The sequence below is a fragment of the Choloepus didactylus genome, chromosome 2 (genome assembly GCF_015220235.1).
Source record: "Choloepus didactylus isolate mChoDid1 chromosome 2, mChoDid1.pri, whole genome shotgun sequence".
NCBI classification, from domain to species: domain Eukaryota; kingdom Metazoa; phylum Chordata; class Mammalia; order Pilosa; family Megalonychidae; genus Choloepus; species Choloepus didactylus.
Genome location: NC_051308.1, coordinates 231,779,784 through 231,805,270, shown reverse-complemented (window position 1 = coordinate 231,805,270; position 25,487 = coordinate 231,779,784). Strand labels below are relative to the sequence as shown.

The 25,487-nt window shown below is 51.8% G+C and overlaps 1 protein-coding gene across 4 annotated transcripts in view; it reads left to right on the top strand.

Annotated features, from left to right (window-relative positions):
• The first annotated feature begins 21,807 nt into the window (after positions 1–21,807).
• The window catches only part of PAX7 (paired box 7), a 101,503-nt gene continuing 97,823 nt past the window's right edge, over positions 21,808–25,487 (top strand). For all 4 annotated transcript variants that reach the window (XM_037818682.1, XM_037818678.1, XM_037818686.1 and 1 more), the window contains exons 1-3: positions 21,808–21,892; positions 24,465–24,700; positions 25,288–25,417. In XM_037818682.1, the coding sequence (XP_037674610.1) occupies positions 21,808–21,892; positions 24,465–24,700; positions 25,288–25,417 (451 nt within the window). The remainder of the gene's footprint in view (positions 21,893–24,464; positions 24,701–25,287; positions 25,418–25,487) is intronic.

Sequence of the window (25,487 nt, the reverse complement as noted above, 5' to 3'; positions counted from 1 at the left end):
GACACCTAGTCCAGAGGTCCCTGGCCCTGAGACCAGCCTGTGCCCCCAGGGCTTGGCAGAAGAACAGAGGCTGGGGGTTAAATTCTAGTTTTGCTCTGTAACGTTAGGCAAGTCACTGTGCCTCTCTGAGCCTCCCCTCTGCAAAATGGGGATGCAACTACCTAACCCACGGGGCTGTTTCTGTAAACTATGAACTGACAGCTGGATAACAAGCGTACCCGGAGAACATGGCTCTGTGCTCAGCAAATGCCGCCTCCCACCCCACTCCCCACCCCTCTGGCCTCCCATCCTGACTGGGCATTTTGCCTCCACCCCATAAGCAGCACAAACTCGGGCCTGATAAACCCCAGAGCCAACCTGACAACTCCGTGAAGTCTGCAACAGAGGAAAATAATTGAGGTTAATTCCTCAGCATCTCCACATACCACCCATCTCTCCTCCCAGCAGGCCGGGGAGGATTTAGGAGTTAATGGCGGCATTGTCATGTAAAGGGCTTTGAGATGGGGGGAGAGAGAGCCCTGGGGACGTTAGAGTAGGAAATGAGAGGCTAATGGTATTAGCACCCAATTACTCCGGTTGATCACTCTGCTCCCCCACAGCTAAGACAGAAGGGCCTGCTCCCTGATGACCCCTCAGGCTAGAGCACCCAGGTGCTGTTGGCTCAGTCCTCAGTCCTTCCAGCTTGCTGTGTGGCCTTGGGAAGTTCACTGGCCCTCTCTGGGTACCTGTCGCCTTATTTGCTGTCCTGCGAGTCCCTGCAAGTCACCAAACCACTAAAGCGCAGCACCTGCCCCTCCTCCCCTACACGGCCCCACAGCTCTGCTTCTGCTGAGGGTTCCAAGCAGTGTCCACTGGGCACGGGGGTCGAACTGGGAAGGAAGCTGCTTCTTCCCTGCCCCCACCCCGGTCTTAGCCCACACACCCACTGGGGCCCCCAATGCATGGACAAATGGGTTCCAGAATCCTCAGTAAACGCAGCTCACAGCTGACACACTGCTGTGTCTACAGTGCCTTGCACCACATTTACTCCTCCCCACTGCTCTATAGAGTACTTGCTACTGTTAGCCACAGTCTACAGGAGGAGGAAACTGAGGCCAGAGGGCAAGTCCTTGCCCAGGGTCCCACAGCTGGGAAGCAGGTGAGCCATGATTCCGATCCAGGAAGTCTGGCTGAAGGTCTTCCCCATCACCCAGAAGTTCTGCTGCGTCTGCTGTGTTCAGTGGGAACACCCCAAATTCTGCCCGTCTTTCCCCATGTTCTCATGCCCTGAACTTACCACAGGGGCATCTGCTGGCCTTCCACTGCCCTTTCTAAGGGTAAAACCCAAAGCACAGCTTTACTGAGCATATGCCATGTGTATAGACTCTGCTGAGTGCTGTCCCTTCATCCATGACTTCTCTCCCACGAAACTCAATGTTTTCACCCCCACTGTACAGGTGAAGCATTTGAGGCCCAGGGAGAAGCTCCCATAGCTAAAATGGGACACTCCCTATCCATCACACCACCCGATTTTATATTCTTCTTAGTATGTATCACCCTCTTCATTTGTCTTCCCCTGTATTTGTGTACAGGAAGCAGTTTCAATTTGCCCTGACTCAGCTCACAGCCTCATCTGATCAGTCCTGCTCACAGCTGGGTCCCCAGCAAGGCACACAGTAGGTGCACAGTGCATAAGGCTTGGGAGGAAGGGTTATGTAGGCTGAGTCCTCTCCACACTGGAGGGAATGTTGCCCTTAGAAGTCAGAGCTGGGAAGTGACGGCGGGATGCAGGTGTAGGTTGCTCAAGGAGGGAGAATTAGCCAAGGCTCAGTCGGACATACAGCCTGGCCCACCTGGCCTGATCAGCACCTAAAAGGAAAACTCAGATCCCCCCTCCCCACAGGCAGCTGGGGGTCTCTAGCACCCTCCTGGGGCTCAGTGCCCTCCTGCCGGCCATCCGGCTGCCCGTTGCCCCATGGGTGCTGTTTCTCATTTGGAACAAAGTCCCTCTGGCTCTCTCCAAGGCCTTCCCCTCCTCTCACAGACACTCACCCCATCCTCATCATCTTCACCCACGTCCTCATCTTCCTCCTCCTGCTCCCCTACCCCTTTCCTGTCCTCCCACCCCCACACCACCACCTCCACTCATCAGAAGTTAATTCCACAGAAACTTTCCTTGGGAGCAATTTCCACTCCTGATTATGCCCGCTGCGCTGGCCGGCTTGGCGCTATCTGCCTCTTCAGCAGGGAGGACTCTCTGACACTTGCCTGGAATAGCAGAGGTGACGGCGTGGGGGGGCAGCCCCTGGGATTACGATAAGGGCTCGCGGGCCGTTTGGTATGCCGGGCCAGGCCGCACGCTTTGCCTTCCATTTTGGGGTGATAACGGCGATTTTCTATGCCGGTCCCTATCTCCTATCAAGACCAAACATTCAAATGCAGCCCTACGTTTTAAACCCAACACCACCCTGCCAGATGTCACCTCCTCCAAAGGAAATTGAACCTTCTGATTCGAAGGGGAAAAAAAAATTAATTGAAGTAGCCTGGTCATTCCCTATCGACTCCCGGATTTAATGAAAAAATGGAGACCATTTTGAAGCTAGGTGTGCTTGTGGGGTGCTGAGAAAGAGAGAGAAAAGGGGGCTGCCAGGTATTTATTTGGTCATCTTCGAGGAGGCTCCTTGTCGCCCCATGCCATCGGGAGGGTTTCGGCCAAGGAGACTGCACCGTGTCCCAACTCACTTCCAAGGTGTTTTGGCATCCCAGTTGGAAATTCGAGATGAAGATTTTGACCCAAAAGAGAGGCGCCGTTTGGAGGAGGGAGCGTGAATTTGCTTTCCATCTTAACAAAATTTTTGCTAAATGAGACAGAGGCCTCAGGAAGGTTTGTTTTATTGTTATTATTATTATTTTAGGGCTTCAGACTTGTTTCCTGGGTTCAGGTCTGTCAGCAGAATATTTATTGTACTTTATGGTTCATTAGTAACGAGATTGTCTCCCTCTCCACAGCCGCCTGCAAACCCCAGTCTATCTGGAAGGCGCGTGTATTAAGTAGAAGGATTTCTCTTTTGCCAAAGTCAGCAGCTACGGTGGAGACACCCCGACTCCCGGAACTCCGGCTGCGGTGGCATCGCCCACGGGGCCCCGGGGAGGGGGGTGGGGTGCAGCCGGGCTCTCGGGCTCAGCGCCCACCGCAGTCATTCCTCCTGGCTGCCGTCACCCCCTGGGGAGCCACCTGTGGTGCAGGGACCCAGGGAAGAGCCAGCGTCCTCAGCCACAGGGCCAGGGGGCCTGAGGCCCTGCCCCTCGGGTCTGACCACCTCCCCACCCCCCCAGCAGGACACCACAGCCTGGAAAGGCCTCAGCACCAGCCACAAATTACAGCCTCGACAGTGGCGAATTACTGGCCAGCAGGAAAGGCCTGGGTTTGTGGGGGGGGGGGGTGGGGGGGGTGCTGGGGGAGGGGGCACCACCCTCCCCCTTGTGCCGGAGCAAAGGGACAAAGGGGCCGGAACAGAGAGGCCAACGGCCCTGCCCACAGGAGCTTCTCCTACAGGTTTTACAGGTCTGCCGCGGAGGGGGGCGGGGAAGCGTGGCCACAAGCCATTAATTACAAATTGGTTCAGGGAGGGAAAAGATGGAGAAGGCGTTTGCACATCCCAGCTCCAACTTAGGTGGAAATTCCAGCTCTTTCCAGGATGGGACCCCAGAACGAGCCCTGGGCTGGGAGTCAGAGCCCATGCCCTGCCTCCCATTTGCTGGGTGATGCTGAGGGGGTCACTCCCTCTCTGGGCTGGATTAGATCATCTCTAGGGATATTCCTGGTTCCAATGATAATAATAAAAAATAATAATAATAGCCAATACTTGGTGAGGGCTGACCAGTTGCCAGCACTGTGCACGGGATCTTCCAACAACACCATGGAGTGGGTATGTTATTAGCCTCCTTGTGCAGATGAGGGAGCAGGGGAAGGAGCAGCAAGTGCAAAGGTCCTGGGGGAGTGGGGTGGGAGGGTGCTTGGACCCCCGTCCAGCCTCACTCCAAGGTCCCTTCTCCTGACTTTCAGTACAACTGCTTCTGACGGTTCTGTAAGCCTGGAGTTTCAAATTTATCTTCCAACTTTTCCTCATCCACTAAAAATAAAGGAATGTATCTAGAAGATTAAAGGCTTCTGGGTAAGGTCCTGGGGGCAGCAGCTCCCTGGCCTGCCTATGCAGATGTCAGCTGGAACATGGGAAAATCCAGTGGAGAAGGGCACGGAGCCCGTGGTGGCCGTGGAGGCACCGTCTGCCCGCAGACCCCATCTCCACAGTCACCAGCTTCCCTCCTCCGCCTGAATCTGCCACCCCCTCCCATTTGACCATCCTCCAGAGCCGAATTCTCAACCGCCGCACCAAGGCCACGGTGGGCAGGACCCTTCTCGCCGTGGGGGACTCTCCTGTGCATGGTAGGGAGTCTAGCAGCACCCCTGGCCTTCACCCACCAGATGCCAGCGAGTCTCCCCTCAAGTTGGGACTATCAAAAATTACTCCAGACATGGGTAGGTGTCCCCTGGTTGAGAACTACTGCCCTGAGGGTTGAAGGCATAGGGAGCTAGACACCCTGGTTCAAATGGCCCTTCTGCCACTTAGAGTGTGGCATTTGCCAGGCTCCTCAACTCCTCTAAAGCTCAGTCTTCACATCCATAAAATGGGCATCATAATGATACACAAAGTCATGTTCTGAGGAGTTTGTGAGATAAAGCATGGAGATGCAGTGAGATGCTTAGCAGAGCCCCTGGCAAGTGTGCTTAACAAAAGGAAATGGACATGGAGTGGGAGAAACAAATAGCATCAGCCCAAGGAAATTAACACCAATGAGGGAAGTCACCAGAGCTGGGCTGCCTGGAGACATTTTTGGTTGTCCCAACTCAAGGAACGGGGTGCTACTGACATCTAGTGGGTGGGGCCAGGAATGCTGCTAAACTTCCCACAAGGCACAGGACAGCACCCCACAACAATTAGCCCGCCCAACATGTCAGTGGTACCAAGATCGAGAAACCCTTCATCAGATAGATCAGCCCTATTTTCTTTCCCTTTTTGCCTTGGCCACTGGGAAGCTCAGAATAAAATTTATACACAACTTCCACAGCCTCTCTCAGTTTAAGTTTCCTATTTAATTCTTTCTCCCCTCCACTCCCCATCTTTCATTGCTCTATACCTTTTCCTCTTATCCTTCCTTCAATTGGTCTACAGGAATTTTGTCTCATTTTAATGTTTTAGGGAGAAATGGTATATAAACCAAAACTGAAACTAATTCCTGTTGTTTTAATAGTGATTTATGGTTTAAAGTTTCTATTATAATTTATTTCATCCTCTCATCAGCCACATACACCAAGCAAATGAGGAAACTGAGGGAATGAAATGAAATGTCAGAGACTCAATGAATCACATCAACCTGCTTGGAGAAGCAACAGTAATGACTCTGAATGCATTATCCAAATCAACCAATGAATCCCTGCGGCGGCCCTTTTAAAAAAGCACACTTTCCTTTTTAAACGTGAGCAATGCAACATTCCCAACCCATGTGGATGACCCACTCAGACAGCCCCTCCCAAAAGCCTTGGTAAATTCTGGGGTCTTCGTGGTTTAGTTGCCCATTCTCTTCCCCATTTTTCAGCCTCATCAAACCAGCTCCGCCAGCCTGCCTGGTGCGAAAGCCGAATTCAAAACATCGGAACAGCCTGACTCCTCAGGGTGGGAGAGAATGGAAGCAACTTTTTTCTTTCTTTTCATTCCATCCCTCTAATATCCGAATATTGTTTGCATAACAAACCAACCAATTAGGGGGGAGAAAAAAAAGAAAAGAAAAACCCAAAGGACTGCAGCAGCTGAAGCCTTGCTCACATGCTGGAGAATCACCAGGTCAAAAAGGTGATCCGGTTGGTCTCTGGAAGAGTTATTTTGTCTACTCAACAGAGCACAGCTGGTTTGAAGTTTGGGGTTTGTTTTCTTTCCCCTTGCTTTGACTGGCTGCTTTAACTTGGCGAATAAGCAATTTGAGAATGACTGAGGAAAAATAATATTTTGTTCAAGCCCAGGTTTCCAAATTGCCCAATTAATGGAAGGGAAAGTCCTTTCTTTGAAGGATCTGGCCCCAGGCATTTGGAGCCCAAGTGAGTTTTGGTACCTCTCCAAGTGATGGGAAAATGACGCTGTGGGAAGCCCACCAGGCTTCACTCCTCCCTGGGGCCAGAAGAGGAGGTTTTTATTTAACAGGTGTGCCAGGGACTCATCTCGGCATTAGTTATCCAGGGGAGGGGAAAACAACCCACACAAATATCAATTGAGAGTAGCTAATGAAACTGCTATATCTATACAACAGATCATTGTGCAGCTATTGCTGCCTGAAAGAAAACAAATGTAAAGACATAAGGAAATATTTTTACATAGATTTTACTAAACTAGCACTCAAACCTAAAGCATGATGGCAATTGTAGGTGCAGAAAAAATATTGGAAGCAAATATATGAAAAAATGCAGGGAATGGTTTGGTGGTGGGTAGTTTTTATTTTGTTCTTTATACCTTGCACAGAGTGAGGATTGCTTCTATAATCCCAAAACTTTTTTTTTCCCAAATACTTTCACGGAATATCAAGGACCAGCCCTCCCTTTGAAATGGCTTCCAGCTTGCAAATGGCCTTAACTCTTCTTTGCTCTCTGCTCAGACAGGTGGGATAACAGCAGCTGCAGCAGGGAAAAATTCAGATCACAGGCAGAGAAGCATCGTGGCTGCAGACTGCTCCTGGCCGCTTCCCAAAGACGCTGCCAGGGTGAAGAGCAATAGAGAAACCCAGCCCTCCAAGGGACAGTGGGGAACAGGCTTTTGGGGGCACAGAGCCTCCACCAGCAAAGAACCTTCTTTTCCATTCCCTGGTTTGACCCATAATGGATTTCTTTCTCAGAGGGCATCAGAATGGCCATGTTAGATCTAAGTTTAGGCTATTCTCCCCTGAGCTTCCCCTCCAATGCTTTCCACACCTGCTTCTGCCACTTAACTAGTTACATGTTCTTGGGCAAATCATTTGGACCATTTACCAATAAAAAGAGATAGTTGTCCCAGTGAGGCTTAAATGAGCAAGTGATCGGTGCACCAATCCTTCTTGGGATTTTCACCCTGAATTCAGGCCGCTCTGGGCAGATTGAATAGTCTCCCTGAGCACACCTGTGAGGCAGATGCAACTCCAGTGATGGCAAAACAGAGGCTCAAAGAGGTTAAGTCACCAGCCCAAAGCCACACAGCTGGAAAACGCAGAGTCAGAATTTGAACCCAGAGCCCAAGCTCTTCTGAATTTCTCTCATTTTCTGGGCACACTGTCCCTTTGGCTACCCAGCTGCATAAGGATTGACATAATCTTTGGTTCAGTAAATATCTGATAAGAATCTCTAACAATAACAATAATGATAAACACTTATTGTGCTACTACTAAGTGCCAGATACGGTGCTAAGCTTTTCATACATTTCCTCACTTAATCTTTTCACCAAACCGTAAGAGGTAGGCATTATTCTGTCCCCACTTTACAGGTGAGGAGACTGAGGTACAGGGAGGTAACATGATTCACCCAGTATCACACAGCTGGCAGATCAGGAGGGTTTGAACTCGAGAATGTCTGATGCATTGAAGATTAAGATTATTAGCTCTATGATTTGGGAATTACAGCTGGTATATAATAGGGCCAGGGGTAATGAATTCTAAACAGGCTGTTTGCCCCAGGTAGGCACAGCTAATAGGGCTTCTGGCAGTCTTGATCCCAGCTCCTGCTGCAGCTGGTGGCAATGCCCTGGGCCTGGAGCACGTGATCCTGGGTCTCCCTTTTCTCGCAGAGACTCTGGGAGCAGTGAGTGTTACCCAGCTGGAAACCAGTGCACACCAGCCAGCTGAAGAAAGCATGGGAAGATGTTTGTTCCCATGCAGGCCATGAGTGTGCCCCACTGAGGAAGTCCCAATCTCTCATACGTCATGGCCCAGATGGAAACTAATAATATTTTAGATAATGAGACAAGGCCACTTGCAGCTGGAGGCAACTGGCTCAGCACCCCCACACACCCCAAAACCCCCTCCCAGGTTCTGGGGATCAAATCTTGGTACACTGGGTGGGGGGCTTGGTCTAGCAGGACTCCTCCACTGCCGTCTCCCATCCTCATCTTCTAGAATTTACATCTCACCTTGAAGGGAAAGTGAAGAATTTACCTCGGAGTGGATTTGGAAGGGCTCCGGGTTCATTCCAAGGAAGCACTGCTTTAATGTAGATTCCCAGGTTTAACTTAAAGCCCTCAGCTTCTGTGAATAGATGAAACAATGTTTTGTTGGTACATTTCAATGGCCCAGATTTTGCAATTCATAGCATCCCAACATCAGGCAACACATTTTGTTGATGTTTCTTTCAGGGAATGAAAAGAACAGAACTCAGCTCTATTTATCTGCCTCAACTCTTCCTTTCTATGGACTTCAGCTCACGTTAGTGTTTAGGGCACACACAAACACACTCTCTCTCTTCACATATCTTCACATATCCACATATCTTCACATATCTCTTCACATCTCTTCCCTAGAATTAATCGATAGATGACACTCACCTCCCTGAAGCTTCCCAATAACACCCAGCTCTGGAAATTCAGGACATAAGAAATTTTTCATGAAAAATCATAGATGAAGCTTTGGGGCCACGTGACGCCATAAGTAAACAGAGGGGCAAACGGAGACCCAGGGAAGAGTTACTTGCCTAAAGTCGTTCAGTGAATCCATACCAAGGCCAGAATGGGGACCCTGGCCTCCCAGGTCCCAACCCCACACTGCCCAGAGAGGCCAAGAACAGGGGTCACCATCTAAATGCAAGGAGACAAGAACAACTTCTCCATCCCCGAGGACACAATGAGGGAACCTGTGCAGGCGCAATTGCCACAAAAAGTTTTCAAAGCCTTTCCTAACCTAATACATGTAAAGAAATCTTTGGAGAGTCATTCCCCATTAATCAGCTGTCAGCAGCATTCTGAAAGAGGGGAGAGGAGCGGAGAATGGAGAAGACTAACTCATTTCCCAGAGCCTGTCCAGGATTGCAAAAACGAGTTTAGTAGAGTCAGCCACATTGGGGGCATCTGAGAAAATAAAAGATGCCTCCCCAACCCTCAAATACTCTAAACCTACCCATGGGGCTCTCTCACTCCAGCATGCATCAGAATCACCCAGAGGGTTTGTTAAAAACACAGACTGCTCTCCTCGCCCCACACAGCCCCCCAAGTTCTGACTCAGTGGGTCTTGGGTGTGGACTGGGAAGCTGCATTTCAGCAAGTTCTCAGGTGATGCTGATGCTGCTGTCCAAGGACCACACTTTGATAATCTCCATTAAAATGATTTGGAATGGTTCCAGCAAAAGGGTATAAAACCAGCTTTCTTTACCTGGGAGCTGAATAAGGTGTGATGAGGTGCAGGGCTCAAAGTTGAGCAGAGGTGGGCTGGCAGCTGGGCCAGAAGTAAATGCCAGGAGTGCCAGCTTGTTCCCTGCAGCCCGGGGGTGGCATGTCATGGGCATCTGATAAATGCAGTTTCTTGGTGCTGTCTCTGTTGTCAGGTGGGGGTAAATCACATGGGTGCTTCCCCACTCCCTAAGAGGAACGAATCCACGGGAGTGTCAAGAGTGGCCCATCAATCTTACTTCTTGGCCGTGATACTGGATTGGGTGGGGGTCAGGGTGGGGTGCTGGCGATTAGGGGCTGGAGCATGAATATGGGCCTGATTCTGTTTCTTTTCATTGTATTAATTTCTACTAAGCAAGTTTAATAGAGTCAGTTGTGTTGGGGGCATCTGAGAAAATAAGAGATGGAGCACAGGTTTTCTTATTTTGAAATGTTATACTTCTTGGAATATTATTCAGCGATAAAAAGAAATGAGATGTCAAACCACAAAAGGACATGGAGGAACCATAACAGCATATTGCTAAGTGAAAGAAGCCAGTCTGAAAAAGGCTGCACACCGTATGACTCCACCTATATGGCATTCTGGAAAAGGCAAAACTATAGAAACAGTAAAAATATCAGTGTGGCCAGAGGTTTATGAGAGAGGGAGGGAGGGGTGCATAGATGGAGCACAGGGGATTTTTAGGACGGTGAAACTACTCTGTATGGTGTTGTAATGGTAATTACATGACATTATGCATTTTCCAAAACCCATGGAACTTTCCCACACAAAGAGTGAACCAAAGCATAAATGATAGATGTTAGTTAATAATAATGTATCAATACTGGCTCATCAATCGAAACAAATGGACCAAACTAATGCAAACTGCTAATAATAGGGGAAATTGTATGGGATGGGGGGAGGTAGATGGGAACCCTATGTATTTGCTCAATTTTTCTGTAAACCTTAAACTTTTCTAAAAAATAAAGTCTATTAATTTTTTTAAGTCATAATCCTCATGGTAGAAAATTTAGAAAATGTCAATGGGCAAAAAGAATAGGAAAATAAAAATCACCCCTCATCTCATCCCAGGGTGGTACTCGCTCAGTATTTGAGTGTACATTCTTCTGGGGTTGTTTTTCTGAGCATAAATATAATTTTCCTTTTTCAAGTAGGATCATGCTGTTTTGAAAGCTGCATTTTCCACTCAATATTTCACGAGTGTTTTGCTAGGTCATTTAAAATCCTTCTGAGAGGTTGTATAGTTCATCAAGAACACAGACTCTGGAGCCAGACTACCTGAGTCTGCGTTGGTATCTGCCACTTGTCAGATAAGGAACCATAGGATATTTGTCAACATCCTATTGTTAATTTTTGTTTTTTTCCAGTTTTCTCTACAATAAAAAAGATTGTGATGAACATATTTATATTATATCTTTGCACATCTGTGTGATAAATTCCTAGAAGTTCAAAGTGATGTGCAGGGTGGTTTTACACATTTCTAGAGCTTCTAAAACATACTGTACTTTCCAAATTGCCCTTCAGAAAACTGGTACCAATTTACTCTGCCACAAACAGTGTGTGAGCGTGCCAACTTCCAGAACCTCCAGCAACCCTGGATAATATTATGTTCTCCTTCACTATTGCCACTTTCATGGGTGAGCATAGCTTCTCATTACTTTGCTTTTCTTAGCTATCTGGTAAGGCTGACAATTTTTCATACCCTTCTAGCCCTCAAGTATGTCTTTGATAAACTGCCTTTCATGATCCTTCGCCTAAAAGTCCTTCTTCCTTATTGGTTTGTAAGAGCTCTTTACATAGCAAAGACACTAACCCTTTGCAGCAGAGATGTGGCAAGTATTTTCTCCGATTTATCACTTGCCTCTTAATTTTGTTTTGGTGGTTTTATTTCCTTGTGTGTTGCTCTGTTCCCCTTAGACCCACTTCGAAACCATCCCAGGGGAGCCATAGCTTCCTCCCCCATCAGCAGCTTCCCTACCCAGCTCCACCAGCCCCTGGCCCTTTTAAGTTTGCAGCCTGGGGCAGACTCTTTGATTTGCTGTCCTCTACATAATGAAAAGCCCCAGATTGGAAAGTGGTCTGTCAGGTCTTTCCAGAAGTCCAAGATGACCCCAAATCCACTGGGTTCCAACCCCTGCTGGCTGCCTCACAAATGCTTGATTCAGGTCACAGGTCATCATGCCCCAATGACCCCCAAAAAGGGAAAACAGCAAGGCCCCTGGTGATACAGTTGATGCCAGGTTTCGCTGCTGGTTTGGCTGCTTGCTTCTCTAAATTTTGCTGATTTTTTTTTCTCTTTTTTTCTTTTTCTTTTGGTGGAATGTAGGTTATGGATGGCAAGAGGAAAAATAAAATTCAATTGTGGAAAAGCAATGAGCTGCCCTTCCTGAGCCTTGCTAAGTGCCAGATGCTGAGCAAGCGTTATCTCTCCAGCAACCCCCATAAGCTAAGTGTTACAGTGTTCATTTCTTTAACAAGGAAACAAAAGTCCAGAGAGCTTAAGTAACTTGCCCGAGGAAACCCAGCTCACGAGGATTGAAACCAAGATGGAAATTTAGCTCATAAGTCCTCAAAACCCATAGCCTCTTGCTGAGCCCCACCCACTGGACCCACCTGGGTTTAAACCCAGCTTTGCCACGTGCTTGCTCTATGACACTGGGAAAACCGCCTCACCGCCCTCACTCCCGGTTTTCTATTATCCGGGGATAACAATAGCCTGCCTTTATCCCACACAATTTTGAAATGAAAACCAGGTTTTTAAAACAGGAACATGAAATCTATAAACAGTAAAGTGCAGGACAACAGTGTAAATGGCACTTTCTTAGACAACTTCATGGAATATAGCCATTTATTCACCTACAGCCTTACAATTTAGATCAACTTATAGCAATCATGTATACCCAGATACTTACAGTGACATGAGGGATCCCTACCCGATCATACTCATTCATTCATTCAACGGCCCTGGCACGTGTCTGTGCCCTCAAGGAGCTCTTGCTCTAATGCACGCACCATGCACATGTTCAAACACTCAGACACGTGCTCATCTCCACTTGAGTTTTCCTTTTCCGTGGCCTTTTCTTGGTTCTCCAAGGTCTCAGGGACATGGAATCCATATGTTTGCTTAGAACAGGTCCCCATATTTTCTCCCATGCTCTAGTGAGCTCAACCTTCCCAGCACACGTTCACCTGAGCCTGCGTAGCTGGGGTACAGGGAAGGTAAGCATGGCCCTGCCCTTTCAGGACAAGTCAGGCAGAGCCACCCCAGCCTCTGCCCAGCAGACCATTCTGTAGAAGTAACAAGAGGGCCATTTGGGATACGAATGGATCCACCTGTATCTTTCCAATGAACTAGACTCTTCTTTTTCTTTTTACCAATGCAACCTGTCTTGATAAGGATAAATCTCAAAAACATTACGCTAAGCAAGAAAAACAAGTTGCAGAATGATACCTACAGTATACTACCATATAAACTGTAAAAAAAAACATATATTTATATGTAAATATATAGTAAAAATATATATATATAAAAGCATGCATATTAATCTCCCAGGGCTGCTGTAACAAGTTACCATGAACTTAGTGGCTTTAAAAAAACACATTTATTCCCTCACTGTTCTGGAGGCCAGAGGTCTGAAGTCATTAACAGTGGGCCAAAATCGAGGTGTTGGCAGGGGCACATTCTCTGCAGAGGCTCTGGAGGAGACCCCGTTCATTGCTTCTTCTGATCTTCTGGTGGCTGCACTCCTTGGCTTGTGGCCACATCACTCCAATCTCTCTCTGTGGTCCCATCTCCTGCTCTTCTTCTGTTCTTCAAACCCCCCTCTTCCTCTCTCTTATGAAGACATTTGTGATAGCATTTAGGGCCCACCCCAATAATCCAGGATAATCCTCCCCATCTCAAGAGCTTTGGTGTAATCACATTTGCAGAGTCTTCTCCATTTTAACAAAACATGTATAGGCTCCAGGGATTAGGGCCTGATATCTTTGGGAGTGATTCAGCCTACTAAGCACATGTGGAAAGGATGCATGCCAAATTCATGATTGCAGTTACTTCTGGGGAGAGAAGGAAGGGAATACAGGGGAGGGGTGTGTGAGGGTGTCAACTGTGTGTGTGCATGCCCATTGCATCACAACCTAAGCCGTGCTGTGTATGTGAACTATTTCATAATTTTAGAAACAATTTTAGAAGCCCTGCTACCTTCTAGCTGTGTGGTCCTGCACAATCTTACTCCACGTCTCTGGACCTTCATTCCCTCACTTGTGATACAAGGATATAGGTATCTACCTCATGGATTTGTACAACGACTAAATAATAGTGTATGCAAAATGCCTGACACAGCTCCTGGCTCACGGCAAGTAGAGAATTGCTATTATTTTTGTTGCAGCTACTGCCATTGTTGTGGCTTTCCTGAAAGAGAGGAGCATTTTCTACAAAACACCCACACACACCCATGCACACCCAAGTGCATGCACACGCATGCACGCACACACACACACCACCCTTCCAAGCGAGAGAAATAACTTTTTCTGCTCCAAGCCCTGATTTCTGAAACTCAGCATTGGAAGGGTGGTGAGGTGCACAGGAAAGCTGAAAACTATGACAGCAGAAGGTGGGGGGAGCCCCTTTGCAAAGGCACTTTTTGATCTGCTCTAACTGCCACTATAGAGAATTAGATGGAATTCATTTTTATGATGAAGGAATTAATGGTTATGGAGAGAATCGGGTTCAGGTGGAAGACTTGAATCCAAAGAAGGGAATAAAGCCTTGAAATTCAAATGAAAAATTATTATATAAGCATAAAGGAAACCTATTTTACACCTGTAAGACTAAATGTATAAATATGAACCAACTGCTCCCTCTGGGAAATGGGGATTGTGCTTTTAATTCACCTAGACAAATATGCAGTGCACTCTCCCTTCCACCTCCACACTTCAATGAAGACCTGGCACCCACTGGGGGCTCCTGAGCACCCCCAGATAGGCCACCTCCTCCCTCAGGCCAGCCACCAAGCCAGGCAAAAGCCTTTCTGGCTTCACTAAAGCCCCCAGGGAGCAGGGGGGCTCCTCGAGCTGCAGACTCCTTGGACAAGGTCATCTCAAGGTCTCCCTCCAGGGCTGACATTCTCTGGTCCTGCAGCACCACCACCACCACCCCCACCTGCCCCACACACACTCCCAAGGCAGGATATAAAATCCTACAGTCATTAGAATGTTCCAATTTCATTCATCCATATAACTGAATGCCTGCAGAGCACCTACCATGTGCCAGTCTCTGTGTTTGATGCTGGGGATCACCTGGTTTACAAAGAAAGAAACCGAGGCCACAAGAGAACAACAAGGAACAAGAAAGAGGGTAGGCTCTGGAGCCAAGGAGATCTAAGTTAAAATCTCTTCCCTACCACCTGATAGCTCTTTGACCTTGGACTAGGCTTTGAGCCTCCCTGAGCCTCAGTTTCCCCCTCTGTCCAATGGAGATGTCAATATCTATGCACACGGGGTGGCTGTGAGGTTAAGAGGTGTGTTGTTGAATGCCTGGCATGGAGTCGGCCTTTGGTGATGCTGGTTGTTAATGCTGGCCCCCAAGGTCAAGCTGAACCTCCATCGTTCAACCTAGCTCTTTACTGAGCCCCTCTGTGTTCTGGACCAGCCCTAGTATAGCAGAGTCAAGTATGAAAAGGCCCCAGGGGCAGTCTAGAGGATGAGGGAAGCCGGGAAGCCAACATGCCTTGAGTGCCAAACGTGGACCAAGCCCTGGCTTGGGTGTTTCCATGGACTCTTGTCACCCCTGCAGAAGACAGCCTGGGTCGGCTGTGTTGTGAGTACTCTTTGAGCATCATTCACCAGGCTCACGTGACCACTCATCCTCCTGATGCTCCTGAGTCCCAACCTACGAGAAAACGCACAGAGAGAGCAAACCAAAGGTCAATGTCACACAGCAAACTGCTGTGTGTGATTCAAGCCATGGTCTTCCAGCATTTTCCCAAGTCCAGATATCCTGCTTCAGAAGCCCCAGTTTATACTAGAATCATTCATTCTTTCATTCAATCACTTTTTTTTTTTTTTTTTTTTTTTTTTTAGCTTTTACCATGCATGGTGCTAGGCACCTCAGAATACAGCAGAGAATAAGCCCAAAAAGGGCCCTTGCCCTTGCAGGGTTTCCATGAGCTTCTACCAAGCCCTTTGCTCCCGTACCCAGGAGAGGAAAGACCCCTCCATACTAAATGCCCCATGACTGAGGAGGGGTCTTCTTAAAGACAGGAGGAAGCAGGAGCCCTGAACCTGGGGGACCAACAGAACCCAATTCCATCAGCTGCCCCTTGGCAATAAGCAGTCCTACAACAGGGAACAGGCAGCGTCTGATCTTCTCCTCATTCTCCTCCCACCCCACCCCCAAAAAGCCTAGGGGCCTGGAGGAAAAGTTAGTCTGGGCTCGTGGACCGCCTTGGAACTCTCACACAGCCCTGAGCTCTGGGCCAGCCAGCGCTGGGCGCGCCACCCTCCTTTGAGTTGTTTAATGAAAATGCTGTGCTGGTTCCAGAGATACAACGGCCGAGATAAGGTAATTGTCCAAGGGCGCAGTCCACAACCCACTAACGCTGGACTCGGTGCAAACTGAACTTGGAGAAGTGATCTGAAGGGGCCAGAGAAGACAGCCCAGTGGATCTGACACTTGGGCTTTTGTTCAGGCTGCCAGGAGCTTGGGAGGAGACTCCCTCCTCAGGCTCTCAGACGGTTCAGGAACCGACACTCCCATTACACACACTGCCTTGTATCTGCGTGCAAACATGTGCACTCGTGTCTGCACACATGTATACATATGCACACGCAGGCACACTCCCATGCGCCCTCGGATACCCTTACCCAGGTACACACATGCGCTTGGCCTCACATATTCTTATACACGCATCCAGTACATGCACGACCTTCGCCAACCCCCTCCCTCCCCTTTAGTCCCCTGGGACCTGACTGTGGACACTCTCCTATTCCCAGGAGGGCTCTTTTCCCACACCGGATGTGGGAGGAAAGAGGGATTACTAGGCACTGTCAGAGAGGAAAGGTTTTCATGGATATTGGGGAACAAGCCCCTGTCAAGGTGGCCTTGATGCCAGTGGAAAAGCAGTGGGTGAGAGGGGGGGCCCAGGGGAGCTCAGGGGAGCCCAGGGGGAGGAGGAGGCCCAGCAGCAGCCTGGACAACATGGTGAGAGCGGCCTCGGCACCTCGCAGGCCACCTCTAAGCCTCAGTTCTCTTTATTTCTGGAATAAAGTCAGGAGGTAACAGACTCCCAGGGCCAGCCTGGGAAGGAGGGAGAAGAGGGGGGAGAGGGGGAGGAGGAAAAGGAGAAGAAGAGGACAAGGGGTGCAGAAGGGAAGAGGAAGAAAAAACGAGGAGGAAGGCGAGGTGGGGGAGGAGGAGGAGGAGGAGGGAGGGACGGAGGGAGGGAGAGAAAGAAGAGAAGGAGGAGGAGGACCAGCAGAGAAGGAGGCTCACCTGGGGGAGGCCTGGTTGTTGTTGAGAACTGGCATCCAGTGCAGACTATTTTATTTTCCTGGGGAAAGTCGAAACATCAAGCAAGAAAACACCTCAGTTCCCCTTTCCTTCCTATTCAGGTTTGGGCAGATATTTCAAGGTCACTTGTAGAAGAGTCCTACTTCTTAAGGAAAAAATAATAATGAAAGATTGGAGGAGTGAGGAAAAGGTGTTCTTTTACAAGGGTGTCTCTTCAAATGTGGCAGTGAGGAATTCGGGCCTCTGGAACCTGAAGGGAGCCTCTAGAGAGTTCTTTGTTCGTGGATATTCCCTTTCTCTCCCCACCCCCATGCCCATCCCTCCTCCCTCATTATCAAACATTTGAAGACTGGATCATCCCATTTGTCTTTGGCCCCTTCCAGCGGTGCAGGCCCGAGCCTCTGAAGATGCAAAAGGCCCCAGAGAAATTGAAACTCTGGTTTTCAAGGTGGATTTACCACCCTGTAAAGGAAGATTTACTGGCTAGTCACCTTGAAAAAGTGCTCATTGCACAGGGGTCTGAAATAAAGTGTCGTCGCTCTTGGGGTAGGGGTACAGGCCACTGGCCATTGGGGGTGGGGAGAAGGGTGCCCCAGTCATGCCATGCTTCCTGCTTGTTCACCGTCTGGGGGAGCCTCAGAGAAAGGCCAGGTGTCCTCAGCTGAAATCCACCTGGGTCTCACCTGCTCCTGTATCTCGGGCCTATTTTCTTCTTTCTCATTTTAATTGGGTTTGGGGGCTTTGATTTGAGAACTTGGGGGGGGGGGGGCAGTGCGTATAGAGACGTCAGACCCAAGGGGCAGAGGTGCAGGGATGGAACAACTGTCCCTGCCAGAGAGCACTGAGATGGGAGTCATTTCTTGGTGGGGGAAGCGGGGAGAACTTGACTCAGGCCAGGCTGGACTAGGGACATGTTGATACCCCGCCATGAGAAACCACAGCCTAGGAGGACCCCTCCCGGCACATGCTGGCCCAGCTCCATTTGGACCAAAGGGTCCTTCCAGGGACTCAAGGTCTGAACTACAGCCCAGAGAGCACTGTGCACGCACGCGTGTTCATGAGACAACAACAAGAGGGGAAAAGCCCTGGGGAGAAGTCAGAAGTCAGAGAGACACGGGGAAAAGGGAAAGAGTGACAGAAAGACAGACAGAGGCCAGACTGTGCAGGGGACAAAGAAAGAGAGCGGAAAGGGGGTGGGGTCAGGGGGAGAGAAATGTAGACCAGACTGGGAGAGCTAAATGGGGAGAGGGGATAGAGAAAGAAGGTGGGGAGCACGAGGGAGAGGGAAGTTGAGGGGCTCAGGAAGAAAACGTCCTAGGCCCCGTCCAGCCCAACACATTCCTGGCAGGAGCCCGGAGCCCTATGGCAGCAGCTGAAGTCCTAGGAGCTGACTACCTTAGATTTGGGCGGTGGATATGGGCAAGAGGGGTAGCAAGAGGAAATGTGAGGAGGGGGAGTTACTCTCTCCCTGTCCCAGCTGCAGCTGCCCCAGTTTCCAGGTGAACCGCCTTTCCCCTGCTGGATGTGAAATCGCCATTTCACCCCGCCACACTTCTTAATTGTTGCAAAAATCATTTGTGAAATTGGTCTCCAGCAGGCGAGAACGGCCACGCTCATTCCGATGGACAGCCCCCTCCCCTCCCCTCCGCCGCCTGCCCGCCGGGGCCCACGGAATCCCCAGGCCGCGGAAACGCAGGGCTGGCGCGGCGGGCGCGGAGGCCGTGGCCTGCCTGGGGCCTCGGTCGCGACTGGACCCGCGGCTCTGAGTCCTCTGTCGAGCCGTGGGGCCGGCGCCGGGAGGGCAGGGCGCCATGCCGAGGGGAAGGTGGCCCCAGCGCGGGACGTCTGGGGTTCCGAGTGTCCCAGGCGGACCCCGAAGGGAGACATCCGGCTGTGCGCTCTCCCCACTCGGCTCGGGAGACTGGCCGGCGCCGGCTGTAGGTCTGCGGGGAAGGACGTGGCCTTCCACCCTCTGCGCCCAGGGCGGCTCCAGAGGTCTCTCTCCCTGGGGAACTGACCAAAACACACTCACAGCTTCCTGATGGGCGCTTGGAGCAATGCTAAGTCACAACAAGGAGACCCCCCAAAATATAAACACAGACACAGACTCACTGAGAAAGACACATTTACTCCAACTGGCCCACAAATCCACAGTAGACCTACACACAAACCCTCCTTGGCCTACACACACACAAACAGGGCATAAACCCACAATCATACATACCTCACTGGTAGGATGAACCCACAAATACAGAGAAAGGGTGCCTTAACTCCTTCAAGCAAGGAGGAAAATCAGTGATGAATGAATAAATAAACAAGTATTTATGTCTCTATGTATGAACACACACACAGACACACACACACACACACACACACACACACACACATGCATACACTGACTCACGCATCTCTCCAGGCCAAGGCCGACTAGGACCCTAGCAAGATGTAGATGTAAAGGGGATTCAGAACTCAAGTCCCACCCCTTCTCCCAGACACACCTGGCTTAAAGCTTCTCCCTATCTCCCAGTGGGAAGTGGGCATAGTGGGATAGGGCCCCCCCAACAAGGAAGGAGACTCAGAAATCTTAGCAGGTAAACTGGCATCTTAGTGGGGGTCAGGCATTCTGGTGTCCCCCTTTTCCAATGCTAAAGCTGCCTGGACACCCCCTCATCAATTCTGGGGCCACTGGAGGGCGTGGGTTTAAGTTTTCCAGGCAGCCTTCCATTCCCGGAGGGACACCCCCCTCCCCAAAAGCCTACTGCTGGGAGAGGGAAGGGGGAGTCGGTCACATGCTGAGGGGGGCAAAGGTCACAGGTGAGGAGAAGGGGAGGGGAGTCCGCCCGCAGAGAGTCACCCCCAGGCCAAGACAAGGCTGACCCTATCGCTGGGAGAGGGCGGGCAGGGGGCGGGCTGGGGGGGTTAAGGAGGAGAGTTTGAGGGCGGGTTTATTTTATTGTATTTTGCTTCCAGCGCTGGGCCGGAGACCTCTTTCCTCGGGGAGACAAAAGGCCTGCAGTCGTGGCGTCCCGCCCCGCTGGGAGGGCGTTTCGCCCCCAGGACTCGGTGTCCCAAGGCGGGGGCGGCTGGTCACTCTGGCCGCCGAGAGCTCAGAATTGCCGGACCTTTGGTCACCCCACCCCCACTTCTGACCGTTTAATGGGGCGTCCCTGGGGCTCCGAGCCCGCGAGCGGAGAAGCTCAGAGTTGAGCCTCTGGGGAGCCAGGTCCCGAACCCGCTCGCTCCTCCCGCCACCTCCCACCCCTTTGAACCCACAGATCCCCGGGCCCCGACTTGCGGGCCATCCTCAGGACTCCGCATCACCTGCTGGAAAAGGGTCCTGGGCGGTGGCAGGGAAGGGAGAGGGTGAGCTGTAGAGAACCGGGGTTTATACCCGCCTCGAGATGGGCGAAGGGCGGGGGCGGGCAGGGGAGGAAGAGCCGCGTCCCTAACACTTGGCAGATCCAGTTTCCCAAGCACTAGTCCCAGACACCGCCACTCGGGGCTTCTCGGAGCCAGAGAAGAACGGACACCGAGGCGCAGCCATTATTTCAGAGAAAGTCATAAATCTCTCCCCGTGAAGTCACCCCAAGCGCTTCCCCGATGGGTCCCACTCGCAGAAATCTCAGTGTGCGAGGGAGATGAGGCAGAAGAGGTGGAAGCCAGCGGACTCTGTCCCTGGGACGCCAGAGAGAAGGGAGAACCCAGAGAAGCCACCGGCCGCAGACAGACATTCCCATGGAGCCGGGAGGGTAGAGCGGCCGCGGGCGAGCACGGGGCTGGGGACTTGGGGGATCCGGCCCACATTCATCAGGGGAAGACACTTGGACCAAGTTGGGTCCCCACCCCTTCTCCCCCACCCGCCAACTCTCCTGCCTCTGCTCCCTCTGTTTGAACGGGCCCTTCAAATTCTCCCCCCAAACGAGGTCGAGCTGGGGCTTAGAAACAAGAACAAAATATATATTCCTTGGCGATTTCTTTTCGTTATCGGTCTTCCGCTCCCTTCCGCCCTGGCTCCCTTCCCTCCTCATGAATAAAAGAAAAGTCCGAACCTATCAGATCGCGTTCGCTGCCTCCTCCTCCTCCTCCTCCGAGTACTCCAGTTGGGTACTTTGCACAACTTATCCAGCTGATCACTTGCCCCTCTCGCTTTTCCTCTTCTCTTCCCCAACCCCGTCGCCCCTGTCGCTTCCCCTCAAGCCCCGAAACCCGAGGAGGCACCCTCTTCCCTCCCCAAGTCTTCTAGGGGGAGGGGGTGAGAGATCGGGTGTGCGAGGGGGTAGCGAGTGTCGTCTGGGGAAAGAAGGCGTGGAGAGGAGTGAGGAGAAGAAGAGGGAGGGAGGGAGCGCGAGAGCGAGGGAATAAATATATAAATAAAGACGAGAAAGAAATCCACTCCGCAGCCTCTCGCCGCAGAAACTTTGGCCCCGAGCGCGAGAGCGGGTCGCTCGCGGGTCCCAGGCTGGGGGCCGGCATTCCGGCCGCGTCCCCCCTAGCCCCGCTCCACGGCCCGGCGGGGTCTCCCCGTGCTGACGGGCGCATCAGCCCCCACAACTTCTGGCAGAGCCGAGCGGGCCGAGGCGGACTTGGGGCTGGTGTGTTTGTTTGTTTGAACTTCCTCGTCGCCACCTTCCCTCCCCCCCACCTCTGCCCCCGCCTCGCCCCCCCCCCCGCCCCAGCTTCTGGACGGGTTTGACTGCAGCCCGGGGTGGGGGTGGGGTGGGGGTACGGAGTGTGAGTGGAGGGGAGGGGGAAGAGGTTTAAAAAAAAAAAAAAAAGGAGGAAAGAAAGAGATCGCAGCAGGGGTAAAGGGAGCGGACGGGAAGCGATTTTTGCCGACTCTGGATCCGACCCGGGCGTGCGCGAGAATGGCGGCGCTTCCCGGCACCGTCCCGAGGATGATGCGGCCGGCTCCGGGGCAGAACTACCCGCGCACCGGGTTTCCTCTGGAAGGTAAGAGCGGCCGAACTTGCCTCGCCTCGCCTCCTCCTCCAGGAGCTTGAGGTCCTGGCGGAGGTGGCGATCTCGAGGGGCTGGCGGCGGCGGCGCACTCGGGTCCCCTTCTCTCCTGGATCCGAGTCCGGGCGCGGGACCCTGGAAGTTCCTGGGACGGGTGCTTGTCAGCTTCTGCGTCGGTGTCGCTGACCTGCGGCCTCGGTTTCCCAGGTAGCGGGCTGGGGGCCTTTCCCTCAGGGTTCAACTCCTAGGAAATTTCGGCTCCCGGTAAATTTCAGGTCCTAGTAAATTTCAGATGTGTCCACGATTTCGGATACTTTTTTCCAGACACTTCACGGCTCTCCGCGCTCGCCGGCTGCGGGGAGTTCTACTCTCGTTTTGAATTGCACTTCTCACCCCCCAGGATAGTCTTCCAAACCCCTTTATTTCGAAATATCAACAGACGCCCAAAATGTGAGATACTTTATATGTCTAAGCTACGAAGCCGTGTCCGCTTCTTCCGATTCAACACTCAGAACCCCCCTGCTTTTCAGCCTGGAAACAAACTAATCTGAAATAATAAATAGAAACATTTTTTTTTTTAAACAAAACTTTTCACCCCGGCTTCCGAACTCTGGACATCTCCGGGGAGAGAATCCCGAGACGGCGAGAGGACACGGCAATGTCCAAATGAGGGGGAGAGTATTCATTTTGTAACGTGTCCTTCCTAAATTTCCAGCGCCAGGGGTGAGGGGAGAGGACGAGAGGCCACGGGTTCCCGGCTCGAGAAAGGGCTCGGGCGCGCACGGCCGGAATCCTTCCCTGCGTTTTTGTTTTGTTTTCTTTTTAAACTAAAGGAAGGCCTTCAACCTGTCCCTGCGAGAGTCATTCTGCTTCTGGGCATGGGTAGCCCAGGGTGTCATGGAGAAGTGGTTGGAGATCTGTGCGACTTTTATTTTTAATTACTCTTCTTGTAATTGTGTGAGCCCCTTGTGCGTGAGGCTGGGGAGAGAAAGCAGGGAAGGGGTGGGCGGGCAGGCAGCCTGTGATGGGGGGGGGGGTCCCTCCGGCAGAGAGACAGCGTCGGGTCCCTGAATTAGACAGAGGCGAAGACAGCGGCTCCGTGATCAAGTGCGCGCGAGCAGCCACGCAGGCGGGAGAGCGCGCAAGCCCGGGGATTTGCCGTGGCACTCTGCTGTAGCGAATGAAAGTAAAACAGGCGGCCGAGGACGCGCAGCGGATTAGAACAATATTTGCCCAACATGACGGAGAATACTGAGGAGAGCCGAGTGCCGGTCGCTAAAGAGGCTCTTGAATATAAAGTTGGGCCCTCGAGAGCTCTCGAGAGCTAATGGCATACCCCGCCACGGAGACCGAGCGACTCGGACTCGGCGACGCACGATTTCTGATTAAATCCGAGGGTGGCTTCAGACACCTACTTTTACAAAGAGAGGTGGGGGGACCGGGGGAGCGACGGAGGGGGCGGTAGGAACAGCTCAGCAGCCGGAGCCTCTTCTCGCCTCCTCCCTTCCAATTACACCGTCAGCTCCCTCCACTCCCGCGGCTGTGAAATCGTTCTAATCTGCCAGCTCTCCGCAGCCGCAGAGTCCCTAAATTGGGGGGATCGAGGCCGGATTAGTGCACCGGGTGTGTCCCCCCCACCCCCAACCTTCTGCAAGAAATTGTGTAGACTTTGCATTAAGGCGTCTGCTGGTGTCCTCCCCTCCCCAGTGCACACCAGGGGTGTCTGTCTCCCCGGTTCCCAAAGTCACCCCCACTCCGAGGCTCTGATCCGCACGTGTACCTGACTCTTGGAACCTAGAGGGACAGTTCATGGTTTTCTGAGGCCAATTGGGGTTTTGATTTAGGAGCTTGCCGACACTGGCATGTGTCCCGAAACTGTCCCAAAACGAAATTAGTGCTCTGAGCGGGGTTGGAAGAATGGGGAGTCTCCGAAGGAAGAGCCAGGTGCACCCCCTCCCCGCCCCGAGGCGGCAGCCAGCAGTGTTACATCGTGGGTTCCTCAGCTGAGTCTCAGCTCTTCCACCTTGGGTGGACAGCTCTGCTGCCCCAACCAGGGCTGAACAAGTAGGACTCAGCCAGCCCCTTCTGGCCTCGGATAAAATGGAACAGTCTTGACACTTAGGGCATGGAACTGTCCAGATGAGCCACCTCTCACAGGTTCTTTACCTCTCTGAGGGCTAGGTAGAGCTGCAGCCCAAGCTCCCAAGCTGTGGCCTGGGGGGACAGAGCCCCTTAGGTCTCGGAGTCTCCGAGCTCCACCACCCTCTTGGCTCTGCTCTCATATTCCCTGGAGTGTCCTTATTCCCCATAGTGTGGCAGACCTGGGGGGACCTGGGGGGACTTTTGCATCAGTGACCCCTCCCTCGATCTCTGCAGGACCTCCCTTCAGCTTTACAACAGTTGTTTTCCAGCTGCTGACCTGCCACAGCTCTAAATATGGGGGCCTCCGAGATCCACTGCCAGGGATTTGGAGCTCAAACAAAACTGAAGTTAGGGGGGTGCACTCAGTATCTCTCCCATCTCACCCCGTGCCTCTCTCTTTCCTCATCTCCCCGCCCTTGTCCAGTGTCCACTCCTCTTGGCCAAGGCCGGGTCAACCAGCTTGGCGGGGTCTTCATCAACGGGCGACCCTTGCCCAACCACATCCGCCACAAGATAGTGGAGATGGCCCACCACGGCATCCGGCCCTGTGTCATCTCTCGCCAGCTGCGTGTCTCCCACGGCTGTGTCTCCAAGATTCTCTGCCGCTACCAGGAGACAGGGTCCATCCGGCCTGGGGCCATTGGCGGCAGCAAGCCCAGAGTGAGTGTCTTCGCTGCGGAGGCTGGCAGCAGGCATCCCCATGGTCGGGGGGTCCTGACACTGGCCCCTTTCACTACTCTGTGCCATACAGTAGCATCGGGGATGTCCAAATGCTCCCTATGGAAAGTACAGTAGGAGAGCGTCCCCTACTCCCAGAAACCACCCCCCTCCATTATTTGAATTTCTCAAGGATGAGCATAAGTGATGTCAGGGCTTCTCAGGACTTTGAGGCCAATGAGCCAGACCCGGGCTCTCCCTACATCTGCCCTGAACCCATACTGTCATCCCAGACCAGTGGAAAGCTTCCCTTTTTCAGGTTTTCTAACTCCTGGCCCTCAGTCTTGCCTGAGAGAGTGAGGGGTGACCTAATGAGGTTTCTCTTCTGTTACCTATCACTAAGCCCCCCATCCCAGCTGCCTTCCCGGGAGCCAGGAAGATTTCTTAAAAGGGCAAAGCCAATCTCAGAAGCAGGGCATGGAAGTCAGGGCCACCAGCCCAGCCTGGGGTTCCTAGGAGGTTGATATTAAAAGTATCTCCCTCCCCTACCCCATCTCTCCACTCCCACTCTCCCACCTCCACCTCTGAAGCAGGTGGCAACTCCGGATGTGGAGAAAAAAATCGAGGAGTACAAGAGGGAAAACCCAGGCATGTTCAGCTGGGAGATCCGGGACCGGCTGCTGAAGGACGGGCACTGTGACCGCAGCACTGTGCCCTCAGGTGAGAGGGCAGCTGAGTCAGCAGAGCGCATCCCAGGCTGGCCGGGCTCTGCTTTGGTGGGGATGGAGGT